The 17,032-nt window shown below is 39.5% G+C and overlaps 1 protein-coding gene and 1 pseudogene across 1 annotated transcript in view; both read right to left on the reverse strand.

The window, feature by feature from the left end:
• PPP1R2 (protein phosphatase 1 regulatory inhibitor subunit 2) overlaps positions 1 to 17,032 on the reverse strand; it is a 30,283-nt gene that overhangs the window by 867 nt on the left and 12,384 nt on the right. The window contains exons 2-5 of the mRNA XM_064366948.1: positions 16,217 to 16,324; positions 9,891 to 9,968; positions 8,487 to 8,581; positions 2,148 to 2,315 (exon numbers count right to left, since the gene is read on the reverse strand). Coding sequence (XP_064223018.1) covers positions 2,148 to 2,315; positions 8,487 to 8,581; positions 9,891 to 9,968; positions 16,217 to 16,324 — 449 coding nt within the window. The remainder of the gene's footprint in view (positions 1 to 2,147; positions 2,316 to 8,486; positions 8,582 to 9,890; positions 9,969 to 16,216; positions 16,325 to 17,032) is intronic.
• On the reverse strand, positions 7,827 to 8,023 carry LOC135270860 (U6atac minor spliceosomal RNA; annotated as a pseudogene).

Here is a 17,032-nt window from a genome sequence, read left to right on the forward strand (position 1 = left end):
CTCCCCTAAATATTCTAAAGAACAGAAGTGTCTACTTGCTGATAAAACAAACAGGTTTCAGATTGAGCATGTCTGTAAGTCACAAGTGGAAAGGTAATTGTTTACAACAACTCAAATATCCAGGGCTATAAAAAGATTTACATTTATTACCTCAAAGCTATAAAATATTACCTCAGAGTCCAATATGTCATTTTTCTCCAATGAACTGCGTGAATGGGGGGAAAAAGGGGAAGGGAAGAGACTGACATTGCCCAAAAACAAATGGGTTCTACAGAACTTGGAGATTTTAAAAGCTGTTAAAATGTTAAGGGCCCAAAAAGGGTAGGGGATAAATAAGGTACTCATTTTCCTAAGTCTTATCCTATTCTTGTGGGTTTTATAATGCTAAACAGGACATACTCCTTTGAAAGGTGTACTTCATCTCCAGTGAAGAAAAATCAGGAACTGAGCGAATACAAAATTTTAATTCTCTATTAAACTTAAACAAAGAAATATATTTATGTACTAAATGTGTGAAATGTAATACCTTATAAGCAGAGATGGTCAAAATGCCAGTTATTTGTTTTAAACAAGAAAGAAAAACAACAACAACAAAAAACCTCTAAACTGGCACAGTGGTAGCAGTACCGGTGCAAATTTCCAGCAGCAAATGAAATGTATTCCTAGTTCCTAAGAGCTGACATTGAAAATCTGAGTAAAAGTTGCTGAAAAGCTATAATCAAAGAAACATTTAGTTGAATACATCTAAAGAAACCATCGCCGGGTGCAGTAGCTCACGCCTGTAATCCCAGCACTTTGGGAGGCCGAGGCAGGTGGATCATGAGGTCAAGAGATCGAGACCATCCTGGTCAACGTGGTGAAACCCCGTCCTACTAAAAATGCAAAAAATTAGCTGGGCATGGTGGCGCATGCCTGTAATCCCAGCTACTCAGGAGGCTGAGGCAGGAGAATTGCCTGAACCCAGGAGGTGGAGGTTGCGGTGAGCCGAGATCGCGCCATTGCACTCCAGCCTGGGTAACAAGAACGAAACTCCGTCTGCTGTAATCTCAGAACTTTGGGAAGCTGAGGCAGGAGAAATGCTTGAGGCCAGGAGTTCGAGACCAGTCTGGCCAACACAGTGACACTCTGTCTCTTTAACAAATAAAAAATAAAAATAAAAGTAGATAACAGATTTTAAATAAAGAAGAGAAACATGTAACCGCTACTACTTAAGATGAAGTTTGCTCAAGTTAAATATAAGTTCAAAAGACAATAGAATATATAATGGGAATGAAAGGCTATATGAAATAGACTAAAAGGCTAAAACATATTATAGAACAACAAAGTATTGTAATCCTGACACTATGAGACAGTGACTCATCAAGCTGTATCATAGAATTATTCATATTTCATACTATGCTTACCAAAATGGTAATAATTATATACTTTCCTAACACTTAACCATTCTAGGCACCACAAATAAAATAAGTTACATCTCCATTAAAAAGCATGAAGTTTATAAGTACAAGGAGTAGGTAGTGGGCACAAAAAAATCTTCATTAGTGGTGCAGAAGATTCACCTTCATTAGATACCAGAATAACAGCTACTAAAAAATAAAACCTATTTCCTATGACAGATCAGGAGTTGCTAGGCTGCAGGGGCTGGGTGTCCAAGACTTTAAAAAAAAACAAAACAAAACAGCCAATTAACTTGTCAATCCAACAGTCAAAAGAAACAGCATTGGAAAGATATGACATACTTTGTAATTAAAGGGATGTACAAACAAATCTTCCATACTAAAAACGTGCTTCCTTTAAAACTTTTTAAACTTTAGATCGTTATGAGAAATACAACATGACCTGAAACATTCAAAACAAAATATACCTTAATATGAAGACAAACATCCTTGCCTAAAGGCAAGTAAACCATAAAGAAAAGCCATATAACAAAACATAAGGTCTAAAATCAAATCAACTCTGGGTATAACAACTTTATTATTCTGAAATCGGCCACGGGGGTTAACATTTTAGAAACATTTGGTATTACAAAGTGAATCTCAGCAAAATTTTCTGCTTTTTTTTTTTTTAAAAAGTTTAAAACAAAATAAAGTATATTATCTTAGGCACAGCATTACAAAAGTCTCAGTGACATTTTGAAAACATCTAACCTTGATTTGATTCTTCCGTATTCATGCTTTCTCCATCTGCAGTCTCTAACATTTCTTCATCTTCATCATCATCATGTAGGTCTTTTGAAATTAATTGTCTAGCTAGTTTGATATTAAGTCCTTCATTGTAGTGAAGCTTCCTTTTCATTTCAAACTGTCGCTTTTTTTCTATAAGATGCAAAACGTAAGCTTAGGAAGTTTTATGTCAAGGATTGGCCCATGCCCACTTTATAAATAAAATTTTATTCAAACAGTCATGCTCATTTGTTTTTGTCATGCTTAAGGCTGCTTTTGTGTTCAATGGCAGAGTTGAGTAGTTTGTAATAGAGACCACTGGGCCTGTAGAATTTAAAATATTTACTATTTGGCATTCATCTCAAGGTCATCTCGATGGAAGAACAGAAATATATCCAACCATTAGAAATTATATTTGTGAAAAAAGTTTAAAGATACGGGAAAATTATCCAGAAAGAGTTGAATGGTGAAAAAAAAGCGAGTTACAACACCATATACTATATTTATTATGTACAATGCCTGTCACATACACACACAGAAAAATAAGACTCTGCAATTAACAGTGGTTAATTCTGAGTCAAGGAACAATGAAGTAGTTTTATTATTTTCTATTTTTATAATTAAGAAAAAATCCTTTAAAACAATTCTTATCTGTTAAGAAACTGCCAGGATTTAGGACACTGCTGGCTAAAAACATAACCTCATTTTCAGAGTAATTTTAAGAAAAACTTATTATAAAGGAATGGTGAAGTGACTCCAAATTATTCTTTCATCTTAGTCTTTACCATAGAAACATAAGGCTGGCAGCAACTCAACAAAACTGATCACATTTTATTAATAGTTGCTCCTTAAAGAGCAACTACTTATGAATAAATAATTTAAAAATTTTTAACTTTCTTAGACCAGAAAATTAAAAAACAAAAAAACAGAAAGGGGGGGATCAATATAAAATTGCCAGCTATTTTATCAATGAACAGCATCAAAATCATTCACCATTGTTTTATATATATTTTTTTCTTTTCTTTTTTTTTTTTTTTTTTTTTGAGATGGAGTTTCACTCTTGTTGTCCAGACTGGAGTGCAATGTCACAATCTTGGCTCACTGCAAACTTAGCCTCCTGGGTTCAAGCGATTCTCCTGCCTCAGCCTCCCGAGTAGCTGGGATTATAGGCGTGTGCCACCACTCCCAGCTAATTTTTGTATTTTTAGTAGAGATGGGGTTTCACCATGTTGGCCAGGCTGGTCTTGAACTCCTGACTTCAGCTGAACAGCCCACCGAGGCCTCCAAAAGTGCCGGGATTACAGGCGTAAGCAACCGTGCCTGGCTTCACCATTGTTTAATTAAATATTTCATTAAAATACTTCGATGACAAAAAAGCACAGAGGTTGGATGCTGGGGCTCATGCCTGTAATCTCAGGAGTTCAAGACCAGCCTGGGCAACATGGCAAGACCCTATCTCTTCAAAAAATTTTAAAAATTAGCTGGGCATGGTGGTACATGACTGTGGTCCTGGTTATTGGTGAGGCTGAGATGGGAGGATTGGCTGAGCTTAGAAGACTGAGGCTGCAGTGAGCCACGACTATGCCACTGCACTCCAGCCTGGGTTGACACAGCGAGATCCTATCTCAAAAATGTATTTATTTATTTTTTAAAAAGCAGAGATATCCCTCGATAAGGCTATTTAAAGGACTTTCTTCTTTAATTTTAATTTTAATTTTTAGAGATGAGATCTCACTGTTGCCCAGGCTCACTTCCAACTTCTGGGCTCAAGCAATCCTCCTGCCTCAGCCTCCAAGTAGTTGGAATTACAGGTGTGTGCCACCACACCTGGCATCCAAAGTACTTTTTCTTTTTTTTTTTTTTTTTGTTTTTTAGTAGAGATACGGTTTCACCATGTTGGTCAGGCTGGTCTTGAACTCCTGACCTCAAGTCAGGAGTTGGCCTGCCTTGGTCTCCCAAAGTGCTGGGGTTACCGATGTGAGCCACCGCACCTGACCAGTACTTTCTTAATGTCCTCTAATTCCCTAAAAGTTTTAAACAACATCTATATTTATTTTTAAAGCTTATATTTAAAAAAAAAGTTTGTGTCACTACTCATTGATCATTTTACATCCTCGACTTGGGTTGAGAGAGAGACAGTTCTGAAACTAAAATCCATTTCATTTATCAATAAACACTTCTTTCAAATTACCAAGATCTTGTCAGGCATCTCTCTTTTCTACTTATAAATAACTTTTGTGATTTGTTTTGCTCTTGAGGGATGACATGTTATAGAGAGAAGTAAAACTGTGGGGGTGGGGGGGGGAGGGGGAGAGAGACCAACAAAAAGACCAAATTCTCCTAACTAAAAAAATGTCCTGGCCGGGCGTGGTGGCTCACACCTATAATCCCAGCACTTTGGGAGGCTGAGACGGGTGGATCACGAGGTCAAGAGATCGAGACCATCCTGGTCAACATGGTGAAACCCCGTCTCTACTAAAAAATACAAGAATTAGCTGGGCATGGTGGCACACCCCTGTAGTCCCAGCTACTCGGGAGGCTGAGGCAGGAGAATTGCTTGAACCTAGGAGATGGAGGCTGCGGTGAGCCGAGATCGCACCACTGCACTCCAGCCTGGGTAACAAGAGCAAAACTCCGTCTCAAAAAAAAAAAAAAAAGTCTTTAGGCTAGTCAAGTGAAGTAGAGGGAGTGGAAAAGGAACAAAGAAATCTGTAACTAGCTGTGATCAATTAGTTGTAAACACTGTCATACTTGAACCAGCCATCAGGATCATGACTCATTTTCAGTGATACAGTTCAAGTATTCAGATAATGTAAAAGCAATATTAAAAAATAAAAATGAGGCTGGGTGCAGTTGCTCACCCCTGTAATCCCAGCACTTTGGGAGGCCAAGGTGGGTGGATCACCTGAGGTCAGGAGTTCGAGACCAGCCTGGCCAACATGGTGAAACCCTGTCTTTACTAAAAATATAAAACTTTAGCTGGGCATGGTGGCAGGTGCCTGTTATCCCAACTACTTTGGAGGCTAAGGCAGCAGAATCACTTCAACCTGGGAGGCCTCGGAGGTTGCAATGAGCTGAGATGGCACCACTGTTTCTTGGGAAACGAGAGCAAAACTCTGTCTCAAAAAAAAAAAAAACAGATTCTAATTGCCTTGACTACCACAGGTAAATTTACAAAGAAGGTAACACTTTTCCTCATTACAAAATAATACATGTTCATAGTAGAAACTTAAAAAAAAACACAATTTCCTCATTTGGAAATCACAATTCCAATATTTTAATGGAAAATGGGTGTGTAATATCTGTTGAATTAAATAAATTTTAGATTTTGAAAACCACATTAACTCTAGACTTTTTCTAAAAAATGTATTTCCTAAAAATGAATCACACATTGAAGTACAGGCTGTTTCTTTCACTTAAGTTGTTGTTAGGATGATTATATATCCCATTTTGCCCAGGGCAGCAGTCTCAGTTTATGTCTATTGTTTGATAGAACTATAATTATAATTACCCAGTTTAAACAGTAAAGTCTATGAACATCCAGGAAACATTCTGCCATGTACACAACTATTTATATCTTTTTTTTTTTTTTTTTTAAAGACGGGGTTTCACCATGTTGGTCAGGCTGGTCTTGAACTCCCGACCTCAGGTGATCTGCCCGCCTTGGCCTCCAAAGTGCTTGAATTACAGGCGTGAGCCACCATGCCCGGCCTATTTATATCATTTTTAAATGGTTACAAGGAATTCAGTTATAACTGAATTCCCTGTTCTTGGTTTAAAATTTCTGATTTCCCTCCTTTATGTTTTCAATATTTCTTTGTGGTTTGTTTTTATTTTCTGAAGGCACACCAGCAACTTTCAATGTTTTTAAGACATATATAATATATTGCACATTTGTTCTATTATTTTTTCAATATGAGCCAGTGTTTTTCAAACTATGCATCATGATTCTTTCCTTTTTTTTTTTTTGAGACAAAGTCTCACTCCATCACCCAGGCTGGAGTACAGTGGCATGATGCTGGCTCACTGGAACCTCCACCTCCCAGGTTCAAACAATTCTTGTGCCCCAGCCTCCTGAGTAGCTGGGATTACAGGCATGCACCACCACACCTGGTTAATTTTTGTATTTTTAGTAGAGACGGGGTTTTGCCATCTCTACTAAATGGTTCAAACTCCTGGCCCCAAGAGATCCTAAGCGATCCTCCCACATCAGCCTCCGAAAGTGCTGGGATTACAGGCGTCAGCCACCACACCCAACCATCCAACCAACATGATTCTTTATTAAGTTACAACTAACATTTAAAAAGGTTAAGGTAGACTATTTATATGAACACAAGTGAATTACTTTTTATACCTACTTTTACTTTTTATGGGGGAATATCTTGATTAAGTTGTTAAAAGTTAATATTTAGTGAGTGCTCACAGTATACCAAGATCAGTGCTAAGTGCTTTAAATGCTTTAACTCATTTAATAGTCACCAAAATATTTTTACAGCTCCCAATTTAGAAATCAGAAAACTGAGTCTCAGAGAAATTAAGCAAATTAGCCAAGTGTCATACCTAGAGCACAAACTTAGGTTTGCCTGTCTCCATAGATAATAATCTTAATTGCTATGCTGTGAGTTACAATTTTTCTCCCTAAGCTGTCCAATGTCAATAGACAACAAATTTCCAGCCATGTAATATCTATATAATTCAATAACAACCCCACCAATGGAAATTAATGAAATTACAATTAGTCAAATGGCTCCCCCTGCTGGTTGAAGCATGGAATTACAACTTGAGAAGCATCCCTCAGTTAAAACTGACAGTATATATTAATGAAAAATTCCTTATTCTCAATAGATCATGTTAGAGAGTAACAAGGAAACAAACTCCAGAAACTATTTCTATTTGAAATACTTTTCAAGGATCTTTTGAAATATATTTTGGAAAAATCAACTGGAAGTCTCTGAAAGTTGAAGAGATACAATACAACTTGAGAATATGCTACAAGTAAAATTTCTCTTGTACAAGTATTAGGCTCAGATCATCATAGTTCTGTTGAACTGGCTATATTCTGAAAATAATAGGAAAGACTAGCAAATGATACCTCAGCAGCTACACATGACAAAGATCCTGGAGCCTTCATTCTAAAGTTTCTCAACTTCTTCACTGTATAGGTACAGTATAGGTAGTCCCTACACTGCAAAACTTCAAGTAGGTTTCTACTGTTTTTTCCTTCTTCCTTTTTTGTATGTGCTTTTCTTATATCTTTCCCCTTTATCCACAGGCTTGGATTTTCCTTTAAAAATTGTTGCAAATAAGCTATACACAATTTTTAAATTCTTAAAAAGATTATACATGCTTGGTGTGGTGGCTCATGCCTATAATCCCAACACTTTGGGAGGTGGAGGCGGGTGAAGCAGGAGGTCAGGAGTTCAAGACCAGCCTGGCCAAGATGGTGAAACCCCATCTCCACTAAAACTACAAAAAAATTAGCCAGGCACGGTAGTGGGTACCTGTAATCCTAGCTACTTGGGAGGCTAAGGTAGGAGAATCACTTGAACCCAGGAGGCAGAGGCTGCAGTGATCCAAGATGGTGCCACTGCATTCTAGCCTGGGCAACAGAGCAAGACTCCATCTCAAAAACAAAAACAAAAAGTTACATTCTACATCACATGAATCAAGAAGTATTAAAATGCAACAAGATAAGATACATTCCTTCTCTCCCAGCCTCCATAGATAAGCACCTTTACTTGTGAAAACAGAAAACATGAGAAGGCAGCAATGCCTTAAATGTGTATGTGCTGAATGGCCTAAAAGATCCTCTCCCATCCCTGTTAAGGGGAGGGCTGTCTCCATCTCCTTTCCTAGGACATTACTGCTCCTTTTCATTGATAAGACCTAATAAAGACCTTCATTCTGCATCTGATCATCTTGGTTCATTTGGTATGTTGCACCACTGTCTAACAACAGAAAAAGTATAAGCAATTGGGAAATTAGCTCTTTCAGCTATGTACTTTAAGACCATCCAAACACTCAATGACTTAAAAAGCACTGATTTAAGAAGTATTTACTATCTACTCTGCACTAAAAAGTACAAAGAAAATAATACTTATAATTACTTTAAAGATGGTAATACTTCCCCATATTCTCGAAATCAGGGGTAAAAAACTACTATACAACAAAACACACAAGTGGTATCTGAATTATAAAGACTGCTTTCATTTTCCTCCCCTATGTGTCCCCAAAATGAAACCATTTGCCAATCTTCCAAATAACAGATTTATCTTAGCAAAAACTATTAGCATCATGCTGAAAGCAGTAAAGGAAATCAACTACCTCGTTCTTCAGGTGAGAGGTCACTATCCTCGTCTCCACTGCTTTCTTGTTCCTGAATCCGATACTTAGGCTCCAAGCCTTCAGCAGCAGCTAATCTAAGCAACAATCATGTACAAATAAATTAAGTGATGCTTTGATATTATTGAAGAGTCTTACTTAACTATTGACTCTTACAAAAACATCTAAAGATCATTTATGTGCTAGCTATAACCTGATGAGGAAAATCAAAAGCAAGAGAGCAGCAACGGGCTGGGCATAGAGGTGCACACCTGTAGTCCTAGATACTCAGAAGGCCGAGGTGGGAAGACTGGTTAAGCCCAGGAGTTTGAGGTTGTAATTGTGCCTCTGCACTCCAATCTGAGTGACAGAACAAGACTGTCTCAACAACAAAAAAAAGTAGAAATGGGCATAGAAACCAGTAAGCAACAAGAACAGTGGAATGGGTGCTAGAAGTCAATAAGCAGCAAAGGAAGAGAGCTTTAATGAATTAACTTATTTTTGCCTTTCTCACTGCTACCTTTAAAAACAGGAGGCAGGGGCCAGGCTCGGTGGTTCACGCCTGTAATCCCAGAACTTAGGGAGGCTGAGGCCAGCGGACCTCTTGAGGTCAGGAGTTCGAGACCAGCCTGGCCAATATGGCAAAACCTGGTCTCGGGCCGGGCGCGGTGGGTCACGCCTGTAATCCCAGCACTTTGGGAGGCTGAGGCGGGTGGATCACGAGGTCAAGAGATCGAGACCATCCTGGTCAACACGGTGAAACCCCGTCTCTACTAAAAATACAAAAAATTAGCTGGGAATAGTGGCGTGTGCCTGTAATCCCAGATACTCAGGAGCCTGAGGCAGGAGAATTGCCTGAACCCAGGAGGCGGAGGTTTCGGTGAGCCGAGATCGCGCCATTGCACTCCAGCCTGGGTAACAAGAGCGAAACTCCGTCTCAAAAAAAAAAAACCTTGTCTCTACTAAAAATACAAAAATCAGCCAGGCGTGGTGGCATGCGCCTGTAATCCCAGCTACTACTGGGGAGGCTGAGGCATGAGATTTGCTTGAACCTGGGAGGTGGAGGTTGCAGTGAGTCAAGATCATACCACTGAACTCCAGCCTGAATGACAGAGTGAGACTCTGTCTCAAAAAACAAACAGAAATACCCACAGGGAATCCTGGGTTCATGTACTCTGGTCTTCTTGCCACCTACATACTTTTATTTTAATTAAGAGACAAGAGTGTAAAAAAGGTGGAGACTCAGAGGGTGAAAAAAGGGGAAAAAAAGGAAAAGAAGTTAGCATAAAACATTGTGATAAACAGCCTTTTATTTACACTTACACAGGGAAAGCAATGTAAAATGCTTTTAACGCTGCACAATTAAAAACCGCATAAGTGAAATGTGTTACAGTCATTAGCACTTACTTCTTGGCTAAGACATCTGGTGCCATGGCTTCAGTGGTCTCTGTGTCACTACATGCATCTTCATCATCACCCATCATACTAGTATGACAAGCACATTGTAATTAATACTTGAAACATAAATTTTCAGCCACAAAAACAAGGTAGAAAAACAATTCTATCAACCTACTTAACATATCAATATATTTATAGCTCTGTTGTTAAATCTTTGAGGTTTAACTTTAAATCGTTTCTATTCAATACAAATACTTAAAAGTACAGCACCCAATCAAGAAAAGACTCCAAATGATTAAGAGAAAAACATACAGTCTGCCTGCCATATCTATGGGATCCACATTCATGAATTCAACCAACTGTGGATTGAAAATAGCTGGAGAGGGCCGGGCGCCGTGGCTCACGCCTATAATCCAAGCACTTTGGGAGGCCGAGGCAGGTGGATCATGAGGTCAAGAGATCGAGACCATCCTGGTCAACATGGTAAAACCCCGTCTCTACTAAAAATACAAAAAATTAGCTGGGCATGGTGGCGCACACTTGTAGTCCCAGCTACTTTGGAGGCTGAGGCGGGAGAATTGCTTGAACCCAGGAGGCGGAGGTTGCAGTGAGCCGAGATCTCACCATTGCACTCCAGCCTGGGTAACAAGAGCGAAACTCTGTCTTAAAAAAAAAAAAAAGAAAGAAAGAAAATAGCCGGAGAAAAGAAAAATTTCATCCGTACTAAATGTGTAGACATTTTTCTTATCATTATTCCCTAAACAATACAGTGTGTAACACCTGTTTGCATAGTATTTACATTTTATTAGGTAATATAAGTAACATAGAGATGATTTAAAGTATATAGGAGGATGTGCATAGATGATATACATCTACAATGCCATTTTATATCAGAGAGACTTGAGTATCTGAGGATTTTGGTATCTGAGGGAGGTCCTGAAACCTCCATGGATAATGAGGAACAACTGTACTGAAAACACAAATGACCTGGGGGGGAAAAGAAAAACTTCAAAGTTCCAATTATTCCATCCAGTGGGAGGGAACAAGTAATGCAAAGTAAATTCTGTCTGGTTTTAGAACATGTATTTCTACATCAATCTTAAGATACAGACAGATGATCTATGCAGATACGAGACTGGGTAAAATAACAAAATTAGATCCTAAAGACCTAATTCAGAAGTTTAAAAGCTATTTAGCTTTCTCACTCTACCTTCTAATGAAAAATCTACCCCCCATTTCAGTGCAAAAATGGACCTCCTTAACTCTTAGCCACTGGAAAGTATATAAAGCAGAACTCAGCTACTTATAAAATACTGCCAGTTTATACATTTCCTCGTTAATTAAGGTTTGATAAGTCCCACAGTTTAGATGATGCTCTTTTTTCTAAGGGAAGTTGAAATAAACTGATCTATGTTATTGACTTTAATTAAGCAGAGTAGGGTAAAATAAACATTTTGTTAATTTATAGAACTGTTCTACAGAAAATTCTAGTTATAAAATTTACTGATGAATTATGTTTATATATGTACATGTATCTAAAACAGTAATTCCTTATATACTAACTGTGAGATTCTTAGGTAATAAGATGTGTTTCTGCGCTGGGCGCAGTGGCTCACGCCAGTAATCCCAGCACTTTGGGAGGCCGAGGCGGGTGGATCACGAGGTCATGAGATTGAGACCATCCTGGTCAACATGGTGAAACCCCGTCTCTGCTAAAAATACAAAAAAATTAGCTGGGCACGGTGGTGCGTGCCTGTAATCCCAGCTACTCAGGAGGCTGAGGCAGGAGAATTGCCTGAACCCAGGAGGCGGAGGTTGCGGTGAGCCGAGATCGCGCCATTGCACTCCAGCCTGGGTAACAAGAGTGAAACTCAGTCTCAAAAAAAAAAAAAAAAAAAAAAGATGTGTTTCTATCAAAAGCATCTTCAGTTATATAAAACCTTTTTTTTCCTTTGAGATAGGGTTTTACTCTGTCACCCAGCAGTGCAGTAGCACCATCACAGCTCACTACGGTCTCAATTTCCCGGGCTCAAGTGATACTCCCACCTAAGCCTTTTGTGTAGCTGGGAATACAGGCATGTGTTACAATTCCTGGCTTAACTCTTTTTATTTTTCATAGAGATGAGTACTCTTTATGTTGCCCAGGCTTGTCTCCAATTCCTGAGCTCAAGCAATCCTCCTGCCTCAGCCTCCTAACGTGCTGGGATTACAAGTATGAGCCACCATGCCTGGCCAAATAAAACCCTCCAAAAGAAAAAAAAAAAAAAAAGCCATGGAAGGAAATGATAAAACCAAGCACTGAACTGATAAAAGCACAGCACATGTATCTCTGCATACACATAGCCTCAATTACTTAGGGACCAAATAACTTTTCTGGTTATTTGAATGGCAAATATCTACCATTCAAATTATATTTATAAAAGTCAAAAAATAATGACTATAGCTATTTTGAAAATCTTTTTTTCTGGCCAGGCATGGTGGCTCATGCCTGTAATCCCGGCACTTTGGGAGGCCCAGGCAGGCAAATCACAAGGTCAGGAGTTTGAGGCCAGCCTGACCAACATGGTGAAATCCTGTCTCTACTAAAAATACAAAAGTTAGCGGGGTGTGGTGTCAGGCACCTGTAATTCCAGCTACTCGGAGGCTGAGGCAGGAGAACTCCCCAGGGCGGAGGCTGAACCCCTGGGGCAGAGGTGGCAGTGAGCTGAGATCGCACCACTGCACTCCAGCCTGGGCAACAGAGCAAGACTCCGTTTCAAAAAAAAAAGAAAGAAAAAGGAAAAAAAAAAGATTTTTTTTTCTTTTTTTTCTTTTCTTTTTTTTTTTTTTGAGACGGAGTTTTGCTCTTGTTACCCAGGCTGGAGTGCAATGGCGCGATCTCGGCTCACCGCAACCTCCGCCTCCTGGGTTCAGGCAATTCTCCTGCCTCAGCCTCCTGAGTAGCTGGGATTACAGGCACGCACCACCATGCCCAGCTAATTTTTTGTATTTTTAGTAGAGATGGGGTTTCACCATGTTGACCAGGATGGTCTCGATCTCTTGACCTCGTGATCCACCCGCCTCAGCCTCCCAAAGTGCTGGGATTACAGGAGTGAGCCACCACGCCTGGCCCTTTCTTTTTCTTTAGAGACAAGTCTCCCTCTGTCAACCAGGCTGGAGTACAATGCTATGATCATGGCTAACTGCAGCTTCAACCTCCTGGGCTCAAACAACCTCCTGCCTCAGCCTCCTAGGTAGCTGGGACTACAAGTACACACCACCACCTCTAGATAATTTTTTTTTTTTTCTGAGACAGAGTTTCACTCTGGTTGCCCAGGCTGGAGTGCAATGGTGCGATCTCAGCTTACTGCAACCTCCACTTACCAGGTTCAAGCGATTCTCCTGTGTCAGCCTCCCGAGCAGCTGGGATTACAGGCTCCCACCACCATGCCTGGGTATGTTTTTGTATTTTCAGTAGAGATGGCGTTTAACCAGGTTGGCCAGGCTGGTCTTGAACTCCTGACCTCAGCTGAACAGCCCACCTCAACATCTCAAAAGTGCTGGGATTACTGGCATGAGCCACTGCGTCTGGCCAGTTTTGTTTCTGTTTTTGAATTTTTTGTAGAGATGGAGTCCCACTCTGTTGTCCAGGCTGGTCTTGAACTCCTAGGCAAGAGTTCTTAGGGGACGGGCATGGTGGCTCATGCCTGTAATCCCAGCACTTTGGAAGGCTGAGGCGGGTGGTTCACTTTGCGTCAGGAGTTCCAGACCAGCTTGGCTATCACAGCAAAACCATCTCTACTAAAAATACAAAATTTAGCCAGGCGTGGTAGTGGGTGCCTATAATCCCAGCTACTCAGGAGGCTGAGGCACAAGAATCTCTTGAGCCTGGGAGGTGGAGATTGCAGTGAGCCGAGATCATGCCACTGCACTACAGCCTGGGTGACACAGTGAGACTCTGTCTCAAAAAAAAAAAGCTCTATGGGAGGCTAAGCGATCCTCCTGCTTCAGGCTCCAAAGTGCTGAGATTACAGATATTAAGCCACTATACCTGGCCTCAACTATTTTTTTTTTTTTCGGGAGGGGGCTGAGCCTGACGAGGCTGCAGGGCTGCGAGGCCCCACCACCCCAACTATTTTTTTAAATCATGTCTGATCTTAATTCTTTTAGGATAGTTATCCCCAACTAACACAAGCGAGCAAAGGATGGCCACTACATTTATTAAAAAGAAAGAATACTCTGATTTTGGATGCTAGTACAATAAAGGTTTTAAGATACGTTTTAGAAGTTGGACATGGTAGTGTGTGCCCATAGTCTCAGCTATTTGGGAGACAGAGGATGGAGGATCATGTGAGCCAGGAGTTCCAGGCTGTAGTGTGCTATGATGGTGCTGGTCAATAGCCACTGCACTGAGCAACATAGTAAGATCCTGTATCTTTTTTTTAAAAAGATTATGTCTTAAGTATATACCTGCAATTTAGGAGAAAAATAAGAATATAAATCTGCTTTTAATATGTGTATTTATTTTAACTAATTGTAATTTTATTGTTTTTCTTCCCCTCGACATATTTATTTTTATTTCAACAGGTTTTTGGGGAACAAGTGATGTATGGTTACATGGATAAGCTCTTTAGTGGTGATTTCTGGGGTTTTGGTGCACCCATCACCAGAGCAGTGTACACTATACCCAATGTGTAGTCTTTTATCCCTCTCCACCCTCCCACCCCCATCCCCAAACTCCACTGTATCATTCTTATGCCTTTGCGTCCTTATAGCTTAGCTCCCACTAATAAGTGAAAAAATATGATGTCTGGTTTTCCATTCCTGGGTTACTTCACTTAGAATAATGGTCTCCAACTTCAACCAGGTTGTTGTGAATGCCATTATTTTGTTCCTTTTTATATATACTCCATGGTATATACAAATATACCACAAAAAATGTGTATTTCTTCACTCAAATATCATTAGCATTGAGTTTTAGCATCTGTACCTATTTCATTTTTTTTTTACACTTGTCACAATCTTTAATATCTTCATGTTTATTTTTACTCTTTATTTTTGTTAGTAACAAATTGTTTCAAATTATCTTCTAAAGTTTTCACCCACTGATTTAAAATATAGTTCTTAACTCTTTATTCTTTCATTACGGAACAAATGGAAACTTCAGTTAACTCTGGATTTATGCTATCTTATTTCAATAACAAAATATTTTAATCCTGGAAATCTTTTATTTTTTCAATGCAAGTTAGGTAGGGAATAACCTATTTTATTTTATTTTATTTTTGGTAGAGAGAGAGTTTTGCTATGTTGCTTAGGCTGGTCTTGATTTCCTGGCCTGGAGCAATTCTCCCACCTCCGCCTCTGTAATCTCAAAGTGCTGGGATTACAGGTATACGCCACCATGCCCAGCCAAGGTATTTTCTTTTATTTTTTCTTTTTGAGGCGGAGTTTTGTTCTTGTTGCCCAGGCTGGAGTAAAATGATGCGATCTTGGCTCACTGCAACCTCCGCCTCTCGGGTTCAAGACATTCTCCTGCCTCAGCCTCCTGAGTAGCTGGGATTACAGGTGCTGCCACCATGCCTGGCTAATTCTTTTTTTTTTTTTTTAATAGTAGAGACACGGTTTCACCATGTTGGCCAGGCTGATCTTGTACTCCTGACCTCAGGTGATCTGCCTGCCTTGGCCTCCCAAAGTGCTGGGATTAGAGGCGTAAGCCACAGCACCCAGCCCAAGGTACTATCTTAATTAGATATCTATACTTATTTAGAATCTTCATCTTCTGATAATGCTTACTGCATTGTTTTTGTCTTCATACTGGTTACTGCTGCATAATGTAATTTCACAATTCATTTAGACAATTCTGAGATTTGAAATTGCCAAAAATTACACGTAAGTATCTGAACAACAATGTTACATTAAGTTAAAAAATAAAGACATAAACACCTATCTTTCAGTGGGTTACGAAAGAGTTACCAACCATCCATGCAGTTATGCTTCTCTGCAAAGCGAATGGGTAAACCCCAGATTTCTATTTGGGAAGCAAACAAGCCCCTATCTCATTGGCATTTCAATGAAGTTAAACTAGTCTATGTGCACCATTAGTAACTAGCAACCACTGAGGTGCAACAAATAAACATTTACTACTATAATTTAATGTATGAAATGGGTTACATAATTTTAAAGTTACGCATCACTTATACTATTACTAAAAAAAATGCAGTTAGGTTATTGAATTGACTAGTACTCCAGTAACAAATCTAGAATAAAACAAATTCAAATAGGCTGTTATACAGAAGCTCATATTAAATGCAAAATGGAAGCAAGTCACAAGAGGAATGATGCCTATGCAACATTACCTATGGTAAGGAGTGCTTGGTTCATCTATTTTCATTAAACCATAGTCTTTGTCTGCTGGATGATAGGTCGCCAAGATGTTCATTTCATCCCACTTCTGGGATTTTTTGCTAAAATTAAAAAGAAAAAACATTTTTCCCAATGTAGAAAAAGGAAAACTTGAATATCAAAATTCACAAACGTCCAAATTTCACATTTCTTTTTTTTTTTTTTTTTTTTTTTTTTGAGACGGAGTTTCGCTCTTGATACCCAGGCTGGAGTGCAATGGCGTGATCTCGGCTCACCGCAACCTCCGCCTCCTGGGTTCAGGCAATTCTCCTGCCTCAGCCTCCTGAGTAGCTGGGATTACAGGCACGCGCCACCATGCCCAGCTAATTTGTTGTATTTTTAGTAGAGACGGGGTTTCACCATGTTGACCAGGATGGTCTCGATCTCTTGACCTCGTGATCCACCCACCTCGGCCTCCCAAAGTGCTGGGATTACAGGCTTGAGCCACCGCGCCCGGCCCTCCAAATTTCACATTTCAACTTCTATTTGATGGCTAACCTCTATTTCCACATGTAATTTATTGGAATAGAAGCTGACTCAGGGTAAAAACCATTAAGAAACTACAATGAAATGTCAGTAAATGCAGAAAAACTAGTGACCACATATTTAAAACACAGTATTTAGTATCTATATCAGGCATTCAAAACATTACTATATTTGGCCTATAGAATTAATAATGCAAATCAAAATCCATACATTCCCTGCTGTCAACAGGCATTTTTCATCTATATACCAGTAACGGGTAAAAAATACAACAGGAATATTCCTTT

Source organism: Aotus nancymaae, unplaced genomic scaffold, assembly GCF_030222135.1.
Source record: "Aotus nancymaae isolate 86718 unplaced genomic scaffold, 86718_ANA_hifiasm-v0.15.2.pri h1tg000067l, whole genome shotgun sequence".
Lineage (NCBI taxonomy): Eukaryota > Metazoa > Chordata > Mammalia > Primates > Aotidae > Aotus > Aotus nancymaae.